This window comes from Telmatherina bonti (genome assembly GCF_933228915.1).
Source record: "Telmatherina bonti genome assembly, chromosome: 15".
Taxonomy (NCBI): Eukaryota; Metazoa; Chordata; class Actinopteri; order Atheriniformes; family Telmatherinidae; genus Telmatherina; species Telmatherina bonti.
In genome coordinates this window covers 15154910-15176764 of record NC_136613.1, presented here as the reverse complement: position 1 = coordinate 15176764, position 21855 = coordinate 15154910, and the positions used below count along the sequence as shown (strand labels likewise).

Sequence of the window (21855 nt, the reverse complement as noted above, 5' to 3'; positions counted from 1 at the left end):
GTCTCATAAATAAACAAATAAACACATTTCATTCGTAGAGTACTTATACTAATTACAGGCTTGGACTTGCACTGAGCAGTCTCTAATTTTTCTCTGAGCAGAGAGACTTGCGGAGCCGTCTGCGGCGGACCAGCAGTCGGCAGATGTAATTACCACATCATCTCTGGTCCCGGGTACACAGGGAGGGAGGGAGACACTGAGGGAGAAGGACAGCGAGAGAGAGATTGACCATGGTAAACAATAATTAGGGTTGGGGATGGAGTATTGTGGGACGTCATAGGCGGGATGGAGTGAAGAGGTAAAGAGAAAGGAGAGAGGAGACTGATGAAAGCTCGGCTGAGAGGTTGAGAGTTAAAATTATTAATAAACCCTACTCACCAGTGTTTCATTCGCTTCATCCATGCTCTCCCTCACTGTCTCTGAGGTCGGCCGATCAGCTACTTTTGGTTGTTCCTAGGACAAGATTACAGCTCAGAGGGGATGAAGGCTTTCATGATTGCTGCACCAAAATTATGGAAGGGTACCTCCACATGTTAGACAGACTCCGTCACTGTCTTCTTTTAAATCCCATTAAAGGCTCCTCTTTTTCCCTTGCCATTCAACACATCACGAGTTATTGTGATTTCTGTCAGTGTTTTATGTCTGTCTTACAGTCTTCATGTACACCACTTTAGTCAAGCATTGTTGTTTCTAAATGTACTTTATAAATAAATTTGTATTAAAATCTCCAGTTAACTTGTGCTTGATTTGTCCACATGTATGTATAGATTAAGATAAAAAAAGAGATCCTAAGTGCCATAATTGATGAAGAATGTGCTGATAAATTAAACAAAAAAAAGAAATAATTCGTTCTCATAAATTTTTGGCAGACTATTTTCATGTCTTTCTTTAACTTACTGGCTCATGCCTAATTTTCTTAAAATGATTTGATCACTTGAATAGTGTGAAACCAGTGGCAGGAACCTTTGATTCATTGTTGGTTCCCTGCTGTCACAATTCTTTAAATGTCCAACTTTCAGATCTTTTTACATTTAAAGTAATGTCTTGAGGCACCGTTTTGACTCCAGGAACTTTTCCCAGTAGCAGAAGATTTTTTTAATAGAAATTTATCCTTTCAGTGGTTTTTCCTGTTGAAGAAATGGCACTTTTTTGGAGTGATTGTACATTTGTATTATTTGTTATTAAAAATCTGTTCTTAACATTCCCAGCATGTTGGCCTTTGTTCCTTAGCCATCTCAGATGACCAGTTTTTTATTAATGACATTTGTTGTATATGTAATGTTGGATAACTGTGTCATCTTGGCCATCAAAAGATACCTTCACAAGTTAGAAATAAGATTTATTCTTCATTTGATCTTGTACAATCTGTTGACTGATAGCAGCTGTATTCAAAGGCACATGCAAAACACCCACATCTCAGGACAAACTTGAAAATATATGCAGCACTAACAGGTTTTTGGATAAATGAAGATGAAGCCCACTTTGCCCACTTTCACTGCTTTAGTTTGTTAGTTATGCAAAAAAGAATAATACAAAAATAAAAAAGCAGACATCCAACTATATGGAAAACTATATGCATGCCATTGAAAAGTGGGTTCTGAATGCAATACAGCTGCACAAACAGGTTTCTTTTTGGATACTTGGATAAGGTGGCTTGATAAAAAAAAAAGGAAAAAAATTACAACTTAATAAAAAAATATAAATATGTGTTATATTTCTCTGTTGAACTTTGGTCTTAATGTTTACTTCTACAGCATACTTTTTTTTTTATTTGTCCCAGCAGGGAAACACAGATGCAGTTAATAGCATTAATAATGGCTCAGTTCGCTTTAGTGTCCATGACAGTAAACCAGCATGTGCAGCAGCATGACCTTCCCGTAGAAGAAAATAGACGTCATTACACTGACACACTTCCTGCCATACATGTCAACATGTCTGTCATGAAAAACTTAGATTGCCCACCTGAACAGAATGCTACCTCTGGCTAAAATGTTTAGTTTATCTTCCATAGACAGTTACCTCATTTACAAGATATTTGATGCCTTTTTTGTGCACCATCTCAGTGGGATTTAAATGTTGACTCAGACATTTGTTAATGCACAAGTGTCAAACTATGACCCTCCACATTCCTATCCTACATGTTTCATTGCTTAACACACCAGACTGGAATTAATGGTTCATTGAGAAGAATAAGCTACTGGACACATTAGATTTAAATTTGATGTGTTGGAGCAGGGAAACAGCAAAAACCTCCAGGATAGCAGGAACTCTGGGTGGATCACCTACCCCTGGGGCCCTTCCAATGAGGGGAGCTCAGCTCTAGAGATAGGGGAGCCCTACCCTGGGTACTCAGTATGTTTTTGGGTTGATTTGAAGCTCTTTCTGACAGGGGACTATGCAGGACAAATATCACAAGATGTTTGGGCCTGCCAGGCGTGACTTGCACCCTTCCCCAGTATCTAAGCCAACTCACCATCAGGTGTTCATTAGCTCACAGTTCACTCTCTCTTCACACAAGTGCCAAAGACATGCTGTAAGTCTGATGAATACAAAGTCAATTGCTGAACTGCGGTCTAGAGTGTCCTGGTGCCAAGTGCACATGTGGGCACTCTTATAATTGAACATGGTGTTCAGAATGGAGACTCCATGATGAGCACAGAAGTCCTATAATAAAACATTTCTCAGGTTCAGATCTGGGAAGGGCATTCATCCCAATCATGTACCTTCAGGTCTCACTCTCATTGCTCATGTGAGCATTGAAATCACCCACCAGAACAAAGGAGTTGCCATGGGGAGTGCTCTGGAGTCACAAAATGGTCAGGACCTTTGCCTGCACCTGGACGCTGAGAGAGGCTAGCCTGTGATCGACTCGGGTAAACCCCACCATACAGGCATCAAACTGGGGACCAACGAGTATGCCCACATCTGCTTGGTGCCTCTTAACTTAGTTAGGAATGGTTAGCACCCCTCAGTTATGCTGCTATAGGTTTAGACTGCTGAAGGACATTTCATGATACACTGAGTTTCTTTCTCTCTCTGTTTATTGCTCACTCTTATCCCCCCCAATAACAGTGTTGCATCATTAACATGTATGTCTCCTGTCTTAGCAGGTCTCCCTGGCCGGGAGTAGCAGTTCCTGTTGTCTGTTGTCTTTCTGTCCTCTTCCCCCCTCACAGCAGAGGCAGATGGCTGCCTGTCCTTGAGCAGGGTTCTGTCGGAGGTTTCCTTCCTGTTAAAAGGGAGTTTTTTTTCCTTCCCACTGTCGCCAGTGTGCTTGCTCAGGATGGGAGATTGAGTTGGATCCTCCAATTCAATCTGTTGGTTTCCTTAGACTATCATGAATTGGCTTTCATTATGTTTTTTTTCCTGTCTGTAAAGCGTCTTGAGATGGCATTGCTGTGATTTGACGCTATATAAATAAAGTTGAATTGAATTATATTGAATTGAATCTTAACTCCGGAGTGGAAGAGTCCAGCCCTTCTTAAGGAGACTAGATCCAGAGCCTGAGTTATGTTGAGTTGATTCCAACTATATTCAGCCCGAACCATTGTTCTGGCACAACAGCTCAGGGTCCTTTCCTGTCACAGAGGACCAGGCTGCCAGGGTTCCCCTCTGGCTGTTTCCCAGCTCACACAGCACCAAATCACTTTTGCCTCTTCTACAGGTGGTGAGCCCAAAGAAGAGGGGGCCCATGTCATACTTTCAGGCTGAGCCCAACTGGGCCCCAGGGGTGTTGGCTTGGCCACCAGATGCTTCATATTCCACTTCCAGAAAGAGGCCTTTTTAATCCACATTTGGGCAAGGGAAACTCTTCATCGGGGTCTTTTGAGTTGCACTATTTATATAGATGTCATGAAAATGAATAAGAATGATGTGTCATAGTGTTGGGCTGAGATTGCCGCCTGCTGAGCTGTTACAGACATGTATGTAATTGTTTCAGAGAATAAATTTCAGAGGATCAATTTGAAAATGTTTGCCTGCTTGACAAAGTCTGTATTTTTCTTTATGTTTTTTTTTTTTTTTTAAATTTATTTTTTTTTGTACAAGTATAACTGGAAAAAAATGTAAATGGCTTCATTTATCACCCCACAGTAAATGTTGAAGCCATTCAAGTATTCCCTGATAGGTGGTGGTGGTGGTGGTGATGGTGGTGGGGCTCACACAGAGCATCTGATGCTGGGAATAGAGAGTCACCATCTTGTGCAACGGGAGAGGGGAAGAGGAATAAGACTTTACGGGAAGAAATATTTCCCTTGTGAGAGAACTGGCAGACCCTTTGACATGGTTGTGTGTGTGTGTGTCCATGAAGCATGTGTGCTCCAACCTAAATTTTTGCTAACATGCATGAGTGAATAGCATAGCAGTGATTTCATGCATTCCCAGCATTCTCTCCCGTGAATTTCCAGGCAGTGTTGGGCTTACTGTTCCCCAGCTCTGACATCACGAGGGGGTTCCACTGCCTTCTACATTCTTCCTCTTGCTCTCTCACAATCCCACCCATATTTGGAAGTGAGAGGAAGGGAATCCCAGATGATGACTCAAAGGCTTTTGCTGCAGTGGGAGACTCTCTGCACATCTGTTTGCATGTCTGAGGACATCAACGTGTGCATTACATCCTTGAGGTGAAAATTGAGGGTGGAATTCAACATTTTGCTTCAACAGCAGTGTGAAAAAAAATAGCCTGTGTCTGTATCTGCACAGGAAGTGTAGCACCCTCGGTGATGTTGTCTTTCTATTTATAACCTGCAACCACAGCAGATAAAAATGCCCTTTTCTTTTTATAAATCATCTCTCAGGCGATGAAGAGAGTAAAATTACAGCCCCTGTAATGCATGCGGAGCTGACATAAATGCTCCAGGCCGAGTCAATATTGCAAGCTGTTACCAGTCACCCTGCATTGGACCTCCACAAATGAGGCCACGGCAGTAGATAGAACTGTTGGCTGTTCAATGTGCTCAGCAGAGTGTGACCAACCATCGACAGCCTTCGAACTGCAGGAAACTCTCAAAAGAGGTTTATTGAACTCACCTAATTTTTTTAAAAGAAACAACCTGCTAAAAAGTGAGGATGGAAGGAGAGCTTGTGGGTCGGATAGTAAGAACGGACATTTCTTCTGTGTTCCCTTTATTGGATGCGCGATTGATGACATTTGTGGTGTTAGGTCTGGGAGAGGATAAAGGGGTATCGGACTGGGGGTCCAAAGCCATATCTAGACCTAAATTTAGATCCACTTTGTTCTTGTCTGCACACTGGTGACAGAGCACTCGGCTCTCTGGGGTTGTCTGTGGTCCAGTGTATCAGAAAGGCTGCTGTTGTTCTGCCTGGCATTCAGAAACACAGACATTCCCTAAAGCAGCCCAAAATGAAAGAAAGGCTTTCATGGAATATTCTGTTTAGCTGCACAGACTGTGGTGTATGATACTCCCGGGACCCATAAAACAAGTAATTCACAGACAACATCTCACCCACGCTCTCTTTGCCACAGACTACAGCAACATAAATCTAACTGATTTGAAGGAGGAGCTGAGGCAGCTTTCAAAGGGTTTAAAACATGTGTTACTCAAATCTGGGCAAATAGGCTTGGAAGAAAAAAGTATTCTTACACAGAGAACAAGAACAAAAAAAAAAAAAAAAAAAAAAAAGACAGTGATCCAAGACTCATGCTCAAAAAAGAAAAAGTTACACTTACATGAAAATGAGCAAGTCAGAGAAACATACTATAAGTAACTGTGCTAAATCGGTTTTTACTCTGCATCAGGGTGCTCCCTGCAAAAACACTGAATAGTGATGTTTAAAAAGCTCAGTCACTGACAATACAAATTCCTCCTTTTCTCATTACCAAAAGGAGCTAATTAAAAATCTGTTAATGGTCTATGGTGTGTGTGTATCATCCTATGAAAGGGAAATGAACAGCTAAAAGAAAAATATACGAACATATCAGTTCAGCAAAATGATGACACATCTATGACCAAATGAAAAGGTTGAAAGCACACACAAACATCCCACACATCCCCATTTGAGCGTGCACATAAGCCGTGCAGAGGGAGGGGAAAAAAAAAACAAAAAAAAACACAACAACAACAACAAATGAGTCAGTGAAAACCAACTGGGACACACAGTGGCACATCCTGAAAGAGAGTGAGAGATGCCATTGAAGCACAGATGGATTCCTCAATCTGTTATGAGCCACAGTGCCAAAGGACAACTGGCCACCAAACATCTTGCACCTGAGAGCAGAGACCTCAAACCCAAACCATTAGAGACGTATTAGTTAAGAGATTGGAAGTGAAATGTGACCTAAATGATTTGATGGACTGAAACTTTAGTAATTCTTGGGTGACCTCTAGCGGCGGTAGAGGGAATCCCGCATACTGGCGTGACGTCAGTACGGGACATACCACACTGTATGAAAAACAGGGAAGAAATATCTTAAATAAAGTGTGAAAATACGGTATCCTTTTCATTTTATAGGCACGTCTTCGTGTATACATCAAACGTGAAGTACATTATTTTTTAAACAGTATACATAAAATGATGTATTAGAGCTTTAATGTAGTTTAATGTTCTAATGGAGTTGTGTGTTCTGGTAGCAGGAAGTAGACCCAGAGAGGCGCCTTTTCTGAGCTCATGCTGGGCAGAAATAGTTGCTCTGTTTTGCTAAAGGCTAGCGACGGTTACAAGTAAAAAAACACATTAAGCTTCCCGTACAGTCAAAATACTGCTGAAACATTTTCTGTTGCTTTTAGTTAAACAACATGACCTCTAAAAAGAAGCGCACTCCGAACACAGGGAATGACAGCTGGGTTGTTATGGCTGCAGGTAGGCTAGGCAGTGCTAATTATGCTAACAAGCTACATAACACTTTGAAACACTTTGATAATGTGTGTTGACAACTTGTCCAAACTAGTGCCGTTCTGACTAATACTTGATATAATGTTTTTAAACCAACGCTAAACTAAAGGATGAGTTACTTTTAAAAACTATATTATTGTAGAGCTGAGTTTGCTGTAGAAATATAGGGTAGTATAGTTGGAATACTTCATAGATTTTACACTGGTTTTGTTTTTTTTTTAAAAATTTTTTTATTACACTTCGAGCTATTGTAACCCTTTTTCCCTGTCCATAGACTCTGTCACAAACCCACAGAATGGCAACAGTGATCCAGCTTTTGTAAGACTGAGGAATCCCTCAACAGGTATAATTTCACTGTTTATCACATAACCACATAGGCAGCTAATAATTTATTTAATTATGTCATATGTTATTTCTGAAACCGGTGAATTTAAATTCATTGGAGGAGGAAACATTTGAATGCTTAAATTGCACTTTAGAAAAGTTTGAGTTTTTCCCACACTAAGGAAAAGCAAAACATTATTTTATTCATAAGACCTATAGATGACTGCTTGCTATGTTATCACTACTTGGTTTTGCATATCTTGTACTGGCATTGTTTTTCATTTGTAGGCTAAAACAGTGGGTGGAAAGATGTCTTTCATTTTAAGAAATATATTCATCAGCTGTTTTTGTTTTTAGTGCTGTTTTTGGATCATGTCAAGATCTAGAATACCATAATGATGCTGTGTTAATAGTATTAAATGATTTCTGTTCTCCTAACAAGGCAAAGATGAGGTATCATGAACATTATGATCATGGATAATAGAGCATTCAGATGTGCATTGCTTCATTTTTTATCAGTGGATGTAGCTCAACTTCATTCTTGTCCAGACAGTGCCAGAATACTATATTTTATTTCATCTCATGGTTCTTGTTTTTCTTTCCTTTATTTTATTTTTTTTTTTACAGTTAATTTTCAGTCTTTTAAACAGTTTTCACGCATCAGTAAAGACAAGAAAAACCTAAACTTCTGAAGTTCCTGCATGTTTCACATGAAATTTTTTTTACAGCAGTGTATTTCTATATTTTGACCCGTGTTTGCAGAAGTGAAAGTAACACAGTTCCTTGTTTATCGCTGCTGCAGATGGAGCTTCGTTGTATATGCTGGGAAGTGGTGATGTACAGCTGTTTGAGGTCAAAGCATTTGAAGAAGATTTCCACTCCTGGTTTGTTGGACAAACTGTACAGAGAGGTAGGTCCTGTTCCTCAATACAAGATCAGCTCTCAATCACTCTATGAATAAATACTGATCCATATTCCCTTTTATTTCACCGTAAATCCCCATCAGGATAGTTTGTTGCATGTAAAATAGCTATGTAAACCTAATTTGTAGCTTCTTAGTTCACCTTTTAGAGCTGAAATAATCTTAGAAAAACAGAAAAAATAATGACTAACTCTATCAAATTAATCTACATCAAAATAATATATACTGAGCCGAATGTTACAGCTGTAATGTTAAGGACTGTAAATAAGTAGGCCTACAAGCTGTCAATGTTTACTTTGAACATTATTCTCATAATAAGTATTACGCTTAATTAATCATTTTAATGTCTTGTCACTGACTTTGTGTTAGCCTGATGCATGTTTGGTGTTTTCCTTTTCTTTTAACAGATGGGAGACTTATTTTTGTGACGCCAATGGATCCTCTTTATCTAATTTTGCCATATTTGATCAAATCTGGGAGAGAGGTAAGGAGCAGATTTCGCAGGTCTTGTTCTACTGTCTAAATTACAGTCAATATTTATAAAATATTTCTTCAAATACAGTCTGTACTGAACTGAGGAAGCAGAGTGGCTGTGGAAACTGCCTTCACACTGCATGCGAACAAAAATGGTCATTTACAACATGTCTGAATACATTCTCCAAAAATATAAACAAGGTTAGGTACATATAAAGCTTACAATTTCCAAAATCAAAGAACTGACAGAAAGGATGTACAAGAGATAGTTTGGACACATAAATAGGGTGCTGTTGAGTCCAGACTTTAACTTCACTGAGAATCTCTGGGAGGTTCTGGATAGGACTTTACACATGGGTCACTGTAATTAATATGTAGGAACACATCTTTACATATGTGAAAATGGCAGCTGCTTCACACTAAGAGGAGAAGGTTAAAACAAAGTTAAAACATAAATTAAATGTAAATAAAGACCATTTTATGCTGACTTTATCATACACAATCTGTTTTCTATAACACTTATTCTAATTCAGGGTTGCGGGGAAGCTGATAGTATATTGCTTATCCCAGCAATTAGCAAGCAAGAGGCAGGTTACACCCTAGACTGATCAATTCAGAGACCAATTCATCTATCATGCAAGTCTTTGGATAGGGGGGGCATGTAAACTGTACAGAAAGGCCACTGTTTGTGGTTTTAACCCCTCCACAACCGAGACTTGAACCAATCACCTTCTTGCTGTGAGCCCATGGTGCTAACTTCCACACCATTGTGCAGCCATATGTGTAGCTGCTTACGTATTTACACAGTGGTTTTAACATCCCAGAGTAAAATGCTTGTCGGGAAATAATGAGGCGCATTACTTTAGTGTGTGTAGTAGTTTACACAAAATGTTGAACTCACACTCTGGGTACACCAACCCCTCAATAACCAATCTGTATTTCAGCTCTTCTTGTCTGACAAGTCTCACCATGCATGTTGACTGGATTGGTTTCAGGGGTTGGTTGACTTGTTGACATTTTTAAACTAGCTGCTGTCACTCCACCTCTCCTTAATAGTGCAATCCTTATTTGCTCCGTAGGTTTGTTGCTGTGAAACCTGTTTGGTTGAATCCATGTTTATCAAGGCGGTTGTTGGTTCAAGGTGGTTCAAGGTTGAACTGCTCAGTCACGGTGTTGACAACTTAATCTTTCCTCATGAAGAACAATTAATGCTAAGCATAAAAATTCTACTTTTGAGGTGTTAGTTTGTCCGGTAATATGTCTGGTGTTTAATCTGAAAGAGGCTGTTTCTCTTTTAATGCTTTGCATATTAATACGCCCAAAGTAACATATTCAACATTCTACCTTTTCTTTATATTAATGTTAGGAGAAGTTCCAGCCTGTAGCTCAAGTTGTTATGGATGAAGAATTCCCGGCTTGTTCAAGGCTTCTCAGCTGCACACGTTCCCTTGCTTCCTTGCACCACATTGCAGATGAAAAAGGTGAAGTTTGTTTGTGCTGGTTGGAGTTGGTTACAAGGTTAAGCTGCATATTTCACTTAAAAGTTGTGTTTCACACTTCCAGAGGTGGGAAGCCTGAAGTTTCATCGATACAATCAAGAGCGGACGATGAACTGGTTGAAGAAAAAGGTAAGGACAGTAAATTCAACCTATAAAGCAACTCAAAATAAATACAGTTGAGAAAGTTCCTGTTTAAATATATTTTTTACTATAGGTGGAGAGGACTGTCGTTGCTCTCAAGAAGAAAAATATATCTGTGGGAGAAGGAGTCAAATCTACAACATTTGTCACAGTCAAGTCCAAGTCAGATGAGGGTAAGTCGACTTCTTAACACCTTTATGTTTCAGACAGGGCAACTTTACACTACTCAGTAAACATTTCTTTCCTCATTTGCCTATGTGTGAAATCTGCACTGCAACTTTTCACCGATCAATTATTTTAATCTGATTCATTATTTCATTGTGATTATTTGTGCTGTCTTCCCTTTCCAACTCTTGTAATGCTTTTAATGTTTTATGTAAAGTACTTTGAATTGTTTTGTGTATGAAATGTGCCATACAAAGAAACTTGCCTTGCCTTACTTTTATTTTTACTTCAGCATTTCTAAGGTTTGAGCTGTTATAGATATTGACCATTAGATGGCAGTAGTGGTGTATCATTTTTTATGTTTGATGACTAAGACTGCCTCAAATTTTTCTCTTTTTCTTTATATTTATTCAATTATATTATATCTCAGCTAAAACATATGTAAATAATTGATGAGTTTTGTGGTGGTTACCACTTACCGGTACTTTCTCTTGCCTTTTTGAAACAGAGGATTATCTACGCTATGCCCATGGTCTGATTTCAGAGTACATCAGTGAGGACCTGAGCAAAGCCCTCCTCAAACACCTGGGGTAACTTAATCAAAATTAACATGATTAATATTTAATGTTACATTGACTTTTTGAAGATGAAGATGAAGTGTCTTTATTGCACTTTACAGGTTACCAGAGCTCACAAGCCCAAAAGAGACTGAGCCTCCTTCCAAAGTACGTTAGCATTCATGTGTAAAATTGATGTGGCACACTCTCGGTTCTGCATGTCGCTGCAGCTGCCTTGCACTTTTTATGTTGGCTTCTTCCTCACTACTCCATGCTTTTGGGGAGCAGTCCCTCTCAGTCACTGCGTGTGTGGTTTCAAGGGCTGTATGTAGTTTGAGTTCAGTAGAACTGGTAGTGGTATTCTTATGATGCACTGTGTCATGAAAAGCATCTCTTACTTCGTCGTTTGACAGAAGCGGAAACTTTCAGACAAGCCGGTGGAGGCAGGAGAAGACTACACCAAATTCAACAGTGCAGACTTTGCGCGGAAAGTGAGTGTATTTGGAGCAGTCTTCCTGAACAGATGAAACGTTATTAGAGGACTCTGTGACTGACTGTGTTTGATTCACTTGTGGCCAAAGCAGTCTGCAATTTTTGTTTTTCTCTTTAAATCTTTCCTAGTCATTTTCTCTGTTGCTGAGAGCTTTCTTTCAGCTTTGTTTGTATATAACAGACATGTGCCAGTGGGGCTTATCTTTTCTCATAAACAATTGAACACCATTATAGATAATGAATTCACTGCTGTCTCTGCACAAGGTCATTGAGTTTTATTGATTTTTTTCTTCTTTTTTTTTTTGGCATTTCCACTTATTTCAGCCACCTAAGAAGATGACAGCTGCTCAGAAAACTCTGGCAAAGGTGGACAAGACTGGAATGAAGCCAATGTCATCTTTCTTCAGCCCTAAGGTTAAAGCAGAAAAAAATAAAAATGTGTAGGTTGAGATTTTTGTACAAAATATTTCTAATTAAAAAAAAAAAAAAAGAAGAAATGCATTGGACATGTTATTTCGATTTATAAATTAAAATGAACGCTATAAATCCAAGAGTAATGTAGTTACAATTTTCATTACATTAAAACTGATATTTATACTTTTAGTTCAGTAAAAAGCTGGGATATGTCTTCCACTTGCACCAGAATGATACTTTATTTTATCCTTTACACGACTGTGGTATCGGAGCTTTCTAAGTCTTTCTCAGTCTTGTAAGCACTAAATGAAATAAATTTTGCTTTATTGCTCCATAAATACTAGAGAAAGTTGCCTTTATAACCTGAGCACTTAAAGCCAGATAAATCAGTGTTGCTGATTACCATAAATGTGTTTTTAACTTTGTGTACCAACTGTCCAAGTTCAAGACTGTTTCAGCTGGTTTGGAGCTATTCAGACAGCTCCAGCCTTGGACTTTGCCTCGTCGAGCGCTGCTCTTGAACGCAACAGACATTCCTGCTGCCGTCATTGACTTTGAGCTTGAAAGGAGCCATTGTTTCATTTTCTACTTGGATTTGATACCTGGAAGGAATGCAGACACTCAGGTGTGAACTTAACCCCATAATCAGCCAAAATCCTATTCTGCCACAATATTGAACGCATCTCCTGTTTACGTGAGTTCAAAAGGCAGCTTTAAAGAAATTCTATGAACAGACTGGTCAAAGTAATCTCAAGATGTCAGGAAAAACTGAGGATTCTTAAAAACATTTCAATTAAATTCAGACCATCTTACAAACCATCCGAGTTATAATACCCTTGGTATGGTGAACTCATGTACAGTATATCTGATATCACAAACGCAAGCACCAGGCTGTTTTTTTTGTATGGAGGCAATGAGATGTCACTGCATTTACAAAAGAAAAAAAAGGTTAAACACTTCGCTGCTTCAGTTCTTTTAGTCTGAGTGTCGCAGCTCTGTCGAGACAATAAATGTTAATGTTTATTACCAACACTTGTATATTTAGAATCCATAATTCTCAACTGGAGTTTTCATGTAATTTTCTTCTTTTAAATGTTAGATTTAATCTAATCATTCATCAGTTTTTCTGACTTTTTTTTTTTTTGCCATGCAAACAAATGAAGTTGAGGTCTGTCATTGTGGCAGTGTCACTAGTTTCAAATGTCCATTAGTCCTCACTGCTTTTTTAATTTGGGCTTGAAGCGCAGGGTCTGGAACGCACTCTCCACCACTTTGGGCAGGTGGATCGGGTTCCTCTGAAGTCTCAGTCTGCTACACACGGACCCGCTCTGGGTTTTCTTCTTTGGGGCACTTTGATTGGCACAGTCGTGAATGACTCCCTGTTTGGAATCATCTGTGACTCGAGGAACTCTCAGCACCCAGTTGGAGTGGAGGTCATGCTCAGCAGAGCTGGAGGCCACTGTTGGACAAACAGACAGTTAAAAGCTGAGATTAGGGCTGAAAGTGGAAGGTGTGTGCTGCAGATCTGTGATGATACTGACTTAATGATAACCTGCCAGTAGTTTGGTGCAAGTGACGTGCTTGGCAGTCAGCTATGCTTGTATAATCTAAAGTATACATTTGCAGTGTTTGAAATTTAAATCTGATCATTGAACCTTTATTTTTTAAGTTAAGAAGATATTTGACATGTACTTTTTTGTGCCATTTTTTTTTTCCAAAAAAAGCTTTATCCCCCATGTGCTACAATATAAAAATGGTGTAGATCAGGGGTGTCCAGCTCCAGATGTTTCCATGCTCTAACACACTTCATTTCATTTATATAAAATGGTCTAACAGCTTGCTGTTAAATGCTGCACAACAATCCTGCTCCATAAATCTGAATCTAGTGTGCTGAAGCAGGAAACATCCACAACCTGCAGGACAACAGAGCTGGTTTTACGCATGCCTGGAATAGACCAAATGTCTGAAACACTTACCCCACTGAGTAACAAAAGACACCAATAGAACCAAAATCACAACAAAATTTCAGAAAACACAGAAACCAAACAGCAAACATCATATTCCTGAAGAAATAAATATTTCAGTAGATGCAATCAGAAAGAAATAACATAAGAAAACAAGAAAGGAAAAACTATTTTAGCAGTAACGCTGGTTTTCTAAGTACATTTCACAAAACAAACATGTGGCCATCAGTTCTGTTAGGAAGAAATTTTTTTTGTGATAAAGTGCACATTTACAAAGAAACAAAAATTAATACAGTGACTTGTTTTTATCTTAGTTTTTTATTTTTTTATTTTTATTTTTTTTAATTAATTTATTTATTTATTTATTTTATACTTAACTGATGTTTTTCTTTGGCTTTGTTGTATTTTATAAAACACAGCTGTGTTTTCTCAGTTGGTATATTTTTCCCCCTCCCTGTCATAAACGATCAAGAACAACTTTGACAATTGTAAGGAAAAAAAAAACAAAACAAGAAAAACCCCCAAACAAAAAACCAAACAAATCAAAGCAGACATTTACAAATTATTTTTGTAAATGTAGCGCTTTAGTGCTGGAATGCAAGATATTTCTAATACATTTCAAGTTTTGCAGGAGCCTAATCTTAAGAAAAAGGGATTAAAATGAGATGAAGTTGCTGGTATGGAAATAAACCAACTGAAATAACATTTGTATCTTCCAAATTGCGTACACAGGTCTAATCATCACGCAGTTAAATGACTAGGTCCACTAAAGGTGTGCCAGTTTTGTTCTGTGGCCTTGATACACACTGCACTTTATTAACATGATTAACAACACCCATGTTATTGCAGAAAAAAAAAAGTTTTAAAATTCCACCACAAGTCATTATTTTGCAACAAAACCTGCACATACTTCACACGAGTAATTACATCTTAGATAGTGTTAAAAAGAATTTAGATAAACCAACACCTACAAGAACGCATGTAGTTTATGGCTCATCTGATGCATGTATGAATGCTTCTCGTCTGAAAGAGTTTCCAGCAACTACAGCTGATTTATTCTCATCCTACAAAGCTGATAGTCAAAATATTAGCGATATTAGTAAAGTGTGGTGTATGATAACCAACATGGATAATATGTAAAAAAGTGCAAACACCTGTGTGTGCATCATAGAGCCATACAGATACATATGCTGTCTTTGAGGGAAGATGACTAAAGCCTTCCTTCCACTTGGCCCAGAATCCGTCTGATGAAACTGTGCTGCAGCAAAGAATATATAAAAATAAAAAGCACCCAGGACAGCAGCCTCAAAGATCAACTCAACACCCCCGATTTAAAAATAAAAGCTAATAATGCAGTGATTTTTATAATTCAGGCTTTAATTTTCAGTAAACTACTTTGTGATTGTGAAGATTATTTTAAAGGTACCATTATCCTGTGTTTATTCAGATTTATTTGTAATACCAGAAACTACTTCTGACTTAGAGCTAAATCGCTGCACTTAGATCCTGTGATTTTAATATTTGTCATTATATTTAATATAATATTACCATTTAAAACAAATGGTAAAATGTCAATGTTATGAAAAGAATCGCCAATTAGACTGCAGATTATTTAAGCACATTTCTTAAATTTTCAGGTTGAGGCTTAATGATCTGTAAATGTGTGTTTCTAAGACTTTACTACTCATTAGATCAGATTGCCACTTTTAATCCCCAGGATTATAAATAAAGAAATCCCAAACTCACCTATGAAATCCACATCTGCGTGACCATCATCCATGTAAGGTTTGCAATGAGGTTCATTGTCACAGCTGGCGATGACTTCATCAAAGAACTGCAAAGTGTCCTCCTCATTGCTTACTGGAGCAGTTGAGAGTTTAACTCTTGATATCTGAAGTTAAAATAGCAAAATATTTACCTTTGACACGTCCATCCATGTGCTGTGGGAAAGAACAGTGTGATCTTACCGGTTCCTCCTTTGCAGGAGGGGGTTTCTTCTTTGAAGTTACAGTGGCCTTGGCGTCGTTGCTTTTCAAGTCACTCACACTCTTAATATACTGCCTTCTCAGAGCCACAAGCGCTTCCAGATACTCGAGGCAGTTCTGATTCTGTGTGTACAGCCATATCCTGTCCTCTTGTCTTTGATAATAGTACAAAGTTGACTGGATGCTCACTGTACTCTTGCTGCGTTTTAAAGTTGATCCCTCAGCTGTCTGAGTTTTCTCTCCCACCACGAGCATGGAGGTGCTGCGGACCAGCCTGACTGTGCAGGCTTTGTGGTAGTCCTCTCCCTGAAGCCCACCACCAGCATCCCTCCCTCTGTGTCCGTGATGGTTTGGACGGAACACATTATTGATCTTCCTGAACATTACTCTAAACTGAGTCTGTCATAGCTTCAAACTTTCCTTTTAGAGTCTTAAATATGTGAGCAGCATCCATTCCATATTTCTTTTAAACAGACTGACCGTTCGCTGTCCAGGGTGCTGAAGTTTCCAAAAGGCTTCTCAAAAGCAGATCTGGAACAGGTGTCCAGGCGAGAGACCAGTATTTTTCTAATGTTAGGAGATGTTGCTTAGCAACAGGCTCGTAACTCTATACCATGTGCTGCAATGATACTGATCAGCAGTCCTGTCAGGTATCTTAACCAGCAGGAGACTAAGCAAAAAAATTTGACAAGCAACCCAGCTGGGAGTTTAGTTTATGACTGTTACTGGTTTATAAATATTTGTGCCATATGGAACAAAAGGTGATTCATAAACAGTTTATAAGCTGACATATTGGCTGGTTAATTGTTTGGATGCACATATAATATCACATTCATACCAAAATAACAAACTAAGCGTGTAATTGGCTTGGAAATCGCAACAAACTCAAGAGTTTAACTGATGCTGACTCATGTCTAAGGTTTCCTTACTTGATTAATAATAAACCATTTTCTCTCTGGTTTCATGAGCAGCCATTGTTGGGCTCCTCCGTCGTAAGAGTAGGAAGTTGAAAAGAAAAGAGTTGTATCAGAGGGGAGCCAGACATGCAGACAGGAGCTTTAATGTTGGCTTTACTGTTGGAAAATATCCTAGCCTTAAATAAAGCCTGAAAGTTTCCACCTCTTTCACCACTCAGCTGATTCAGTTAGCTTCGCTTGGGAAAGGGAGGCAAATAAAGGTTTGTTAACTGCAGAGAAGTGGAGCTAAAAGCAAAGAAGGAAAAAGGTGACACAGATGAGGAATTGATGACAATAACATGAGCATGAAGCTACTTTTCTGTTTGTCTGGACACACGTCACAAATGGGAATAAAGCTTTGAGCTATAATCATCAGTTTTTCCAATTTAATGCTGCATTCTCACACAAGTTAAAATGGGTGGTCACCTTTCATAAAACAAAAAGAGGAATTGGAAGAATCACTTTCTGTTTGCTGATTAAAAAAAAAAATCAATAAAAATGACTCTTCTGCTTTTCACACCTGTTTCTTTTACATAAAAATAAAACAGAAGGAGTTTCTTTTACAGGTTATTTGCACTATTCAATGTCAGTCCATTCATTCTAAGAAAAATAAAAGCAGTGCTTAGACAGGTATGTCTTAAAGTTGTTATGTAGACAGAAATGACAAATTTAAGGGGAATACATCAGTGTTTCTGCAGTAAATGGAAACAACAGATGTCTGGGACAGTGGCAGCTGTTACATCAAATTTGCAGAAATGGGAGAAAAAAAATCTCACTTCCTCATTTGCTGGTATAAAGTAACACACCTGCACTTCCACTCATATCTATCCTGAAAAATGCACACATGCACACAAAATTATGCATTTTTGAGAAGCCTGAGCTGTAAACTGAGTTGGAGATTGTAACTCTGATCCAAGGTAGGAAGATATTTAAAGTAATGTAGTATTATATTATATTATGTTATGTTATGTTATGTTATGTTATGTTATGTTATGTTATGCCATGCCATGTTATGTTATGTTATGTTATGTTATGTTATATTATAAAGTGCTTTGTTTGACATGACTGTGTAGAATCTCCTTATGTGTGTTACATGTTATTTTTCTTTCTTTTACAGTTGAGCATTTACACTGCTAAAATATTAATCTAAATGAGAATTTTCATAAACTTTTATGGTAATTTTACACAGTTATTGTGTCTTCACACTGTGGCCTGATAATGAGATGTATTTAAAATGTAAAGAACGTCCAAGCTTAGTTTTTTTTTCTCTTTAGTCACACAGGTTTTCAATGACTGTAGTTTGACTTCATAGGTTACTAACTCGGCTTGCATCTTCTAAGTATATCTTTCTTTCAGCCATGCTTTGTGAAGGTGCATTGCTGAGCATGATGTACGGGGACACGGAGGAGATGGACTCCCTCCCTCGTCAAAAACCTACTTGCACTGCACCTAATCCATCTAAAAGCACCTTTGTAGCAGGCTCCAGCAGACCTGCTCCACTCATTCATCACAGCTCCAACGAGCACGCAGATGGCTCAGATAACGCGAGTTCTTCGCTGGAGTTGTACATTCCTCCCTTGCAATCCTTAAATCTCCTGGGAGCTTTTACAGGCAGACAGATCTCCCCAGAGATAAAGATCCCAGCTCTGGCTTGCACAGATGGCGACACCCCTTTTCTGGTCCCCTTATCCTGTCACAGCATTTGTAAAAACTACAGTGACCTCCACATTGGAGGTGACCAGGTGCTGCCTTTGTCGGCCAATGAGGGTGAGCTGCGGGACTGCACTGAAGTGCAGGATGTCAGCCCTTTTCTCGATTCCTGTGATGTCCCCCCTGCTGTGGAGGATTCAACCCCAGGAATAGAAGCTCAGAGCAGCCTGCTGTATCCGTTGAGCAGAGGTTTGAATAACTGGAGACGGGGGAGTGGCCGGGATCAAAGTTTTTTGTTCCAGGGTCGAGAAGGTCCGTTCTCAAACTCCTTTTTAAATCACTACTTGGAGCAAAAGCTTTTGGATTTATATCAGCAATATATGATGGAGAACATGGCAAGAGAAGCAGCCCATGGTTCACATTCTGAGGTTGATAACATTTGCCCTCTTCTCGGCTCGGAGCTGGTTCTGACCAGCCTTGACCAGATCACTCTGCAGCTCAGTCGAGAAGGCAACCTGGAGGCCGGCGTGGCTAAAGACATGGTCCTCAGCTGCTTGCTGCGGGTGGCTGGTGACATGCAGTCAAGCGAGATCAGCACTCCCTTCCTGCAAATTTCTAATGAAACATCGAGAGAGCCGCTTACAGAGAATAAAAAGATGTAATCTGGGGGTCAAGGACCACCTTTCTGCCTTTCTTTTTTGTTTTTTACAAAAACGATATTGCTGCTGTGATAAACTGGCGACCTGTTTAGGGTGTACCCTGCCTCTCGCCCAAAGACTGCTGTCGATAGGCATCAGCTCCCCCACGACCCTTCATTGGATTAAGCGGTTTTGGAAAATGAATGAATGAATGAATGCACAATATTGCTATTGACATCTGATTCCTTTTTTATTCGCTCTTCTTTTCATTGAAGTCTGTGAGTGATGATTAATTACATGCAACCATGCTTTAATTACACATAAGTTTGACAGGCATTCTATGCTTGAATATGTGTTTTTGTCAAGTATTCCCTCAGAGAAGGATAATAAACAAGAACTGAAAACAGAAAGTATCATTTCCCTTTTTTTTTTCCCCTCCAGAGAACACTAATCTCTCACAGTATAACATATCAAAAAACCCATGCTGCTGCTTTATGTATTGCTTAATAACTAATATATCAACATTGGGTATCATTTATTTATCTGTTAGATGTGTTACTTTGTGAAGCTAAGTGCATCCTGGCTTTACTATTTAGTTTGTGCTGTAAATTTCAACCTCACTTACAATATGTTTTGCTTACTTGCTTTTCCTGGCCTTCACTGTGCAGAATAATTTACAATGTTGTGAAAAAATAATAAAGCTGAAAAACAAAGAAAGAAAACACAAGAATACAAAAACCCCTTCTGGTATAACAAAGATTTAATCTTAATTAGAAAAGCACTTGGAGAACGTAGACTTCTGCCAAGAAGCTCCCTTCTTGTGAAGAGTTCTTTTAATAATTCCTGTGTCCACAATTCCTTTCAGATCAATCCCAAAATATGATTCGAGTTAGACCAAGACTCGTTCTCTGAAAAAAAGTGTATATACTTGTTAATAAAAAGAATAAAAGAAAAAAGCAGTCAACAAATAACCTCCTTGGTGGAGCTAACAATCACCAGCTGATATCTCCACACTCACACACAGTTGTTCATGTTGCTGCATGTTCTTTTTTCCTATCAATCTCACATCTTCAAGTAATTCCAGACTGACCTCATGATGTAGAGAACGCCACCTCACAGATTCTGTTTAAAGTTATTCTTCTTGCTGATTATATATAGTCCTAGCTGTATGTTTGGAGTGTTTGATGCAGAAAGAATTTCATCCTAATGGCATCCTACAAAAGATGTCTTAGAACCTTTCATTCATTCATTTTCTATACCCCTTGGTCCAATTCAGGGTCGTGGGGAAGCTAGAACCTACCCCAGCAATCATTAGGTAAGAGGCAGGGTCCACCCTGGACAGGTTGTAGCAGGGCCAACACAGAAGGACAAACAACCATTGGGAGAATTTAGTGCAGGGGTATTCAATTTGGTCATTTGAGGGCCACAATCCAGCAGGTTTTCCATGTATTCCTGTTTCAACGCATATGAATAAAAAATAGATTTACCAGCCTATCAGGTTCTGCATTATAACTCATTAATTGAGACGCATGTGTTGGAGCAAAAATACTTGGAATACTTGCTGGATTGCAGATCTTATAGGCTCAAATTGAGTACTCCTGATAAATTAATCTAACATGCATCTCTCTGGACGGTGGGAGGAAGCCAGAGTAACTAAAGAGAGAATCCACACATGCATGTGGAGAACATGCAGTCTCCACACAGAAAGGCTACTGTTCAAACCCTCCTCCCAGACAAGGCTCAAACCAGTGAACATCTTCTTGTGAGGCTAACCAGTTCGCCACTGTGCAGTCCTGTGTTAAAACCTGAAGGTCTAAAATGTGTTTTTAAACTCGAATGTTTTTCTGTTTACTTTAAGTCTTGGACTTAAAATAGCAGGATTGAGCAAGATTTAAAAATGAGAAGCCTGTCATGCTGTAAATTGGATTAAAGACCCAAATACAGGATTATAAAGTAAAAGGAAGGTGGATATAGGAAATAATGATTTCTTGGTTAAAAAAAGAGCTTAAAAACAAGAAACAAAAGCAGAAACAGATTGATATTTAATGAGAAACAAAAGAAAAGTATGACAGGGAAGACAACAGGAATCTCGTACACACACATAAATACATTATATATAGACATGATTGCCTCTGTGTCTATGGTAATATAAAACAAAAAATCAGATAAACAAAGTCATAAACAGACCTGAAAAACAAAAAACAAGGAAAAAAAACACATGAAGCCCAAACCCACAATTACACACTCATCCACCAACCACTACAAAGCCTTGTTGTCCTTCAGCAACATTAAAAAGTCAAGTTTGTAACAAAGTACTTCCTCTGGAGACCATATTCACTACACTTTCCAATAGTTTTACCTGAGTTTTAGTTTAGCTTAGTTTAGTTTTCCTTTTATTCCACTTGTCTTTAATTTGCAGGAATTTCCAGTCAAAAAGAAAAAAAAATGCCAAATTTTAATTAATCTGAACAGTTTTCCACTCTGACTCCAACCAATTGAAATAAGCTTTGGTCCAAATAAATTGGCATTTTTTCTGGACTGTGTTTCTTCATTGCATGAAGCTTTTGTTGCAGATTGGCAAACCTCTCCCTAGTTCACCTCTTATGAGGCTCTGCTTCTCTGAAATGATCATTATAAACCCTGATCATGTTACTAGCCTGCTGCCAATAAACAAATTAACGGTCAAATTTTCCCCACTTGTTTTGACATGTGCTAATTATTTTTCCTTTCCTTTTTCCTTTTGTTGTTTCTTTTCCGTTTTTCTTTTGATGTATTTAAAGTATTTAAGAGAGACTCTGACTCTTTGCTCTGAACACGAACTG

General features: G+C 38.7%; 3 protein-coding genes across 4 annotated transcripts; 2 read left to right on the top strand and 1 right to left on the bottom strand.

Annotated features, from left to right (window-relative positions):
• Nucleotides 1-6643: 6643 nt before the first annotated feature.
• Nucleotides 6644-11947, top strand: rnaseh2b (ribonuclease H2, subunit B). Of its 2 annotated transcripts, XM_079253915.1 has the most exons (11): nucleotides 6644-6819; nucleotides 7127-7195; nucleotides 7979-8086; nucleotides 8506-8582; nucleotides 9939-10053; nucleotides 10136-10200; nucleotides 10286-10385; nucleotides 10886-10967; nucleotides 11057-11102; nucleotides 11348-11425; nucleotides 11751-11947. In XM_079253915.1, the coding sequence occupies exons 1-11, from the start codon at nucleotides 6756-6758 to the stop codon at nucleotides 11868-11870; spliced, it is 924 nt and encodes a 307-aa protein (XP_079110041.1). In that variant the 5' UTR covers nucleotides 6644-6755; the 3' UTR covers nucleotides 11871-11947. The 2 variants fall into 2 exon arrangements, with proteins under 2 accessions (XP_079110041.1, XP_079110042.1); XM_079253916.1 differs by lacking the exon at nucleotides 11348-11425.
• A 1107-nt stretch (nucleotides 11948-13054) lies between these two features.
• Nucleotides 13055-16173, bottom strand: c9h13orf42 (chromosome 9 C13orf42 homolog; the record flags this gene model as incomplete). Its single annotated transcript, XM_079254212.1, has 3 exons — nucleotides 13055-13299; nucleotides 15551-15695; nucleotides 15772-16173. 3 exons carry the CDS (start codon nucleotides 16171-16173, stop codon nucleotides 13055-13057), a joined length of 792 nt encoding a protein of 263 aa, XP_079110338.1.
• Nucleotides 16174-18133: 1960 nt separating this feature from the next.
• On the top strand, nucleotides 18134-19057 carry LOC306766815 (TLR adapter interacting with SLC15A4 on the lysosome; the record flags this gene model as incomplete). The annotated part of the gene is made up of 1 exon (XM_079254665.1): nucleotides 18134-19057. One exon carries the CDS (start codon nucleotides 18134-18136, stop codon nucleotides 19055-19057), a length of 924 nt encoding a protein of 307 aa, XP_079110791.1.
• Between the last annotated feature and the right edge of the window lie 2798 nt (nucleotides 19058-21855).

Excerpts from the sequence above, each read along its gene's own strand:
- rnaseh2b (XM_079253915.1), top strand. The coding sequence starts at position 6,756 with ATGACCTCTAAAAAGAAGCGCACTCCGAACACAGGGAATGACAGCTGG. Across the intron at positions 8,087-8,505 it reads TGGACAAACTGTACAGAGAG|ATGGGAGACTTATTTTTGTG; the intron begins GTAGGTCCTGTT and ends TTCTTTTAACAG. Across the intron at positions 10,386-10,885 it reads CAAGTCCAAGTCAGATGAGG|AGGATTATCTACGCTATGCC; the intron begins GTAAGTCGACTT and ends TTTTTGAAACAG.